This window comes from Apium graveolens, chromosome 10, assembly GCF_009905375.1.
Source record: "Apium graveolens cultivar Ventura chromosome 10, ASM990537v1, whole genome shotgun sequence".
NCBI lineage: Eukaryota > Viridiplantae > Streptophyta > Magnoliopsida > Apiales > Apiaceae > Apium > Apium graveolens.
This window is the reverse complement of record NC_133656.1, coordinates 121,766,977-121,770,091: the sequence shown is the minus strand read 5'-3', so window position 1 is coordinate 121,770,091 and position 3,115 is coordinate 121,766,977. Positions and strand designations below refer to the sequence as shown.

The following is a 3,115-nucleotide window of genomic DNA, read 5'->3' as shown; positions in this document are numbered from 1 at the left end:
CGTGCGACATGCCGTCTATATCTTGAATCGTGTACCTACTCGCGCACTCACAGGTGTGACGCCTTATGAGGCATGGTCGGGGAAAAAGCCACAGGTAGACCATATAAAGGTATTTGGATGCAAAGCATACATGAAAATTCCAAATGTGTATGTACGGAAGCTAGATGACAGGACCAAGCCGGTTGTCTACCTTGGCAAAGAACCAGGGACTAAGGCAAATCGAGTCTATGACCCAATTCTGAAGAAAGTGCATCTAAGTAGAGACCTTGTATTCGAGGAACCAGAAAGGTTGGAACTGGGATGTTACTGAGGAGAAAGAACAGGACAGCACAGGTTCTTTCACCCAAATAAATGATAAATATGTAGAAAACAGGATGGAGGAGCACGAGTTTGAAACAACTGCAGAGACAAGTCTTGAAACATCTGAGAATAGTGGAATTTTTGCAACCGGAGAAATGTCGCAGTCCGGAGAATACAGTGGGTATAGTTCGGAATCTTCAGAGCCTAGAAATTTTAGACTGTTGAGTGATATCTACAACGGGACCGAAGAAATAGAAATTGCAGATGAGATGTTGATGCTCAGTAGGGATGAGCCCCTTTCATACAGTCATGCTGAAAAAGAGAGAGAGTGGAGAGATGCAATGAAACATGAAATCGATGCGATAGAGAAGAATGAGACCTAGAAGCTCACTGATTTGCCTAAAGGTCAGAAAGCAATTGGGCTTAAGTGGGTCTATAAGTTGAAGAAGAATACAAATAGGGAAACAATAAAATACAAAGCTCGCCTTGTGGCGAAAGGGTATGTACCGAAATAGGGAGTGGATTTTAACGAAGTGTTCGCTCCGGTTACCAGGCTAGAAACAGTGAGGTTGATGATTGCTTTGGGAGCCAAAAATGGATGGGAAGTACACCACCTCGATGTAAAATTAGCCTTTCTTAACGGTGAGTTACAAGAAGTGTACGTACTACAACCAGAAGGGTTTGTGAAAGAGGGAGAGGAATGTAAGGTGTATAGGCTGTTGAAGGTGCTTTATGGACTCCGTCAGGCACCACGAGCTTGGAATGCTCGACTGAACGAATACCTTACGAAACTCGGGTTTGTTAAATGCCCATATAAGCATGTCGTGTATTATCGTCATGAAGGGAATGAATCACTGCTAGTTGGTGGGTATGTGGACGACCTGTTAATAACAGGTACTAGTGTCACCAATATCCAAAAGTTTAAAAAATAAATGGCTGCAGAATTTGACATGAGTGATTTGGGAAAACTGTCCTACTATCTTGGGATCGAAGTTGAACAGGGTAAAGGTTATATAGAGCTGTAGCAATCTGCGTACGCGAAGAAGATTTTAGAAAAAGCAGGGTTAAGTGAATGTAAACCAGTAAAGTATCCCATGAAATCGAAGCTTCGGTTGTGTAAAGGCGAGCATGGAAAGTCTGTGAATTCAACTGATTTCAAGAGTCTTGTTGGAGGACTGAGATACCTTGTTCACACACGCCCTGATATAGCATATGCTAGCTGTTGGAGTAGTGAGCATATATATGGAAAGACCTGCCACAATGCACCTGAATGCAGTCAAGAGAATACTTCGGTATGTACGCGGACAGTCGAGTTTGGTCTTGTTTATTTAAAGGGACAAGGAGATTATTTATTGTCTGGTTTCTCTGATTCTTATCTGGCTGGTAACTTGGATGATAGGAAGAGTACAACAGGTGTGGCATTTTATTTAAATGATAGTTTGGTAACATGGATTTCCCAGAAGCAACGTTGGGTGGCCCTTTCCAGTTGTGAAGCTGAATTCATGGCGGTGACAGCGGCATCTTGTCAAGCAATCTGGCTAAGGAACGTGTTAAATCAGATAACTGATGGTGGAACAGATCCTGTTGTTTTGTATGTCGATAATAAATCCGCCATCGACTTGGCTAAGAATCCCGTTTTTCACGGACATAGTAAGCATATCCATATAAGATTCCACTTTATTCGTGAATGTGTGGAACGAGGGGATATAATTATCAAATATGTAGGAACTGAGCAACAAAAGGCAGATGTGCTAACGAAGGCGATGTGTGCAGTCAAGTTCGAGCAAATGAGGAAGCTCCTGGGTGTAAAGAATCTGCAGAAAAACAATTTAGCTTAAGGGAGAGTTTGTTGGTTTTATTTTTAATCCAAACTTGTGTTTCTATCTTAAAATAAATTACATGTAGTGTTTTATTTTTATGTGTGACTTGGTCTTATGCTAGAACTAGTTTTTAGGGAGTAAACGTTGCAGTAGAGGTTGTGGAGACAAATAAGGGAAGTTGCTGATTTTGAGGAACTAACCCAGCTAGGACTTTGAGATATATATGTATTTTGTATGCATCTGTTATCAGCTAATGTAATCGGCTCGGTTTTCTTTTCTACGTTTTATAAAAAACACCTTTCATTGATTAAGTAGTCTTAACAACCCTAGTGACACTACAGAGGTGATATTCTCTAGACGGTTGGTCATGAAAGACCCTAGAAAATTCAGGTACTCTTGACTTCATGTCTATATCAGAAAAAGGATGTTTTGCCTTGAGCTTTTTGACGAATAAATGGAAAGTAGGGCATAAGAAAGAATCAAAATATGGTAGCATGGACCATAAGTTTTTCCACCTCTTAGAGAGTGTTCGTGTGCGGACAGCATCGATCTGCTATGCTGTGCACGGAGAGATATAACAAAATATTCTTGATGATACAATCGGGGAGAATTGAAAAGTTATCTTGTGCATCAGCTGGAGCCGCCTGAACAAGGTTTAATCCTCTCATTTTGACTAGGAACTTTCAAATTCAAATCTCAATAAAATTCTATTCAAATATTGTGGTGTTTTTTATGTGAAAACAAAGTTAGCCCACTTGCTTTTTTAGAGGTAATGTCCGCCTGAAAATTAATTGAAAATCTTTAAGGAAAGGAAAAAAATTAAATTAACATAGAATCATATCTCTCAGTTTAATACTAAAGCAAGTATTTTATTTGAAAAGGAAAGAAACTTTTGTGTGAATTTTATTAATATGGAATTGGAAATTTATCATTTCCGCAGTTGCTACAAAAAATATATTATTTAGTATTTTATTTCTTCACATATATGGTAAAAC

At 39.3% G+C, this 3,115-nt stretch overlaps 1 protein-coding gene across 1 annotated transcript; it reads left to right on the top strand.

Moving 5' to 3' along the window:
• Nucleotides 1–1,394: 1,394 nt before the first annotated feature.
• On the top strand, nt 1,395–2,138 carry LOC141690908 (secreted RxLR effector protein 161-like). Its single transcript, XM_074495665.1, has one exon. The coding sequence runs from the start codon at nt 1,395–1,397 to the stop codon at nt 2,136–2,138; it is 744 nt and encodes a 247-aa protein (XP_074351766.1).
• Nucleotides 2,139–3,115: the final 977 nt, after the last annotated feature.

Bases quoted from the DNA above. Each gene is read 5' to 3' on its own strand.
- LOC141690908 (XM_074495665.1), top strand. From the start codon at position 1,395: ATGAAATCGAAGCTTCGGTTGTGTAAAGGCGAGCATGGAAAGTCTGTG.